We start from the raw sequence: 1532 nt of genomic DNA, 5'->3' as shown, positions 1-1532 counted from the left end.
AAAAAAAAAAAAAAAAAAAAATTCATCCCAAATACTGAACATTGCACCCAACACATTCTCTTCATGTAATATACAATATCACCTGCAAACCAACCAATCACACAGTTAGACATAATAACACAAGAAAAGCTTCAATGCTAATGTCATTTTTAATACTTACATTGTGCGGTAGGAAGGAGACAATACTTTCTTCCTCGTACTGTCTACTGTTCCATTCTTACTTCTGATTAAAGGAATGCCGTAACTTTCTAAAAGCTTCTTGAAAAGTTCAGTGTCTCCTCCAAACACGTCCAAGTATATCGGTATCAAGTCGTAGAATGGATCTCCTACAAATTTCTTCATTCTCTCAGAAAACTTTTCAAATTTGCAGTTTGATCCCATTTGGATTATAAATTTAAGATAGCATACCTATTGATAGATCGCTGAAGTCAAGAATATGACTGGGACGCCATGAATTGTGTTGACCATCACCATCTGCGTATGGTCCCATGTGAATGTTGTCATCCATGACGTCCGAGTGTATCCAGGTGCAGGGCTTGATTTCGTTACCAACATCTGTGTCCTATGATCACAAAAGAACGTTGTCTTAGTTCTCAAAACTTAAGCCAATTTTTAAGGAGGTATAAAAATGAGAGAAGTAACCTTGAAAACATGGGGCAAATTTATAAAAAATTCATCAGGAATGTATTCGTCTATCTTGTTCATCAGAGCCCGAGGAATCGGATTTCCCCTGAAAGGTTTGAGCCAAACAATAACCAACAGTGAGCCTTTTTTCTTTTTTTAAACCAAGGGGTTTGGGCCGAAGCTCATAATCCCTCGAAATTACAATATGTAATATTAGTTTGGTCTAGCGGTCAGCCGGTCACTCAAACCAGGAGTGACATAATGGTCAGGATCTTTTCCATTTGAGCTAAGGACCTCTGGTTGTGAGCTTTATTTACGGCAAAAGCAAATGGAAACAGAGTCACGAGAATATGTGTACCAGTTTTCCAGACGGCTAGTGACATCCTTCTTCTTTTGGCATAGTGCATCAACAAAAACTTTCCATTCTGGTGGAATCTTCAACTCCTCATGAACATCCAATAACTCAGGAGGTGTGACTGGTGGATTTGGAAGTAGATGAAGGTTGCGTAGTTGTTGTCCTAGAAAGGAAGCCAAGTTCTGACCTTCGCTCCACGTCAGGTCATCTCTTCTGCAACAACAACTTCAAATTAGTGATCAGGCTTTTTATTTTAAAGGTAGATGAATGTGAGTAGGCCTGCCGGTTCTAGTAGGGTAGTTCAAAATTCGAGTAGTTCGGTTCGATCAAAATCTCCCCAACTGGCCCGGAAAATTTTTGGTTCCATTCTGTATTCTGGTATGGTTTTAAATTATTTTTTACCGAAATTTTGTTTCGATTATATGTCAGTTAAAATTTTGGTTAGAGTCAGTTAAATTTGGATAATTTCGGTTATTTTGATTAGTTTGATTTGACATTTTGGTTAATTCTGTTAGGTCAGCTCAAAATTTGGTTAATAATTTTTTTTTTTTTT

At 37.3% G+C, this 1532-nt stretch overlaps 1 protein-coding gene across 1 annotated transcript; it reads right to left on the bottom strand.

Annotated features, from left to right (window-relative positions):
• Positions 1 to 26: 26 nt before the first annotated feature.
• On the bottom strand, positions 27 to 1192 carry LOC106321721 (F-box protein At1g78280-like; the record flags this gene model as incomplete). Its single annotated transcript, XM_013759966.1, has 5 exons — positions 27 to 82; positions 161 to 326; positions 409 to 562; positions 643 to 730; positions 983 to 1192. Coding segments are annotated over 5 exons (622 nt in total), but the record flags the coding sequence as incomplete, so codon positions are not given.
• Between the last annotated feature and the right edge of the window lie 340 nt (positions 1193 to 1532).

Source organism: Brassica oleracea, unplaced genomic scaffold (genome assembly GCF_000695525.1).
Source record: "Brassica oleracea var. oleracea cultivar TO1000 unplaced genomic scaffold, BOL UnpScaffold02720, whole genome shotgun sequence".
Taxonomy (NCBI): Eukaryota; Viridiplantae; Streptophyta; class Magnoliopsida; order Brassicales; family Brassicaceae; genus Brassica; species Brassica oleracea.
Note: the sequence above shows the minus strand (reverse complement) of the source record. Positions and strands in the feature narration are given on the sequence as shown.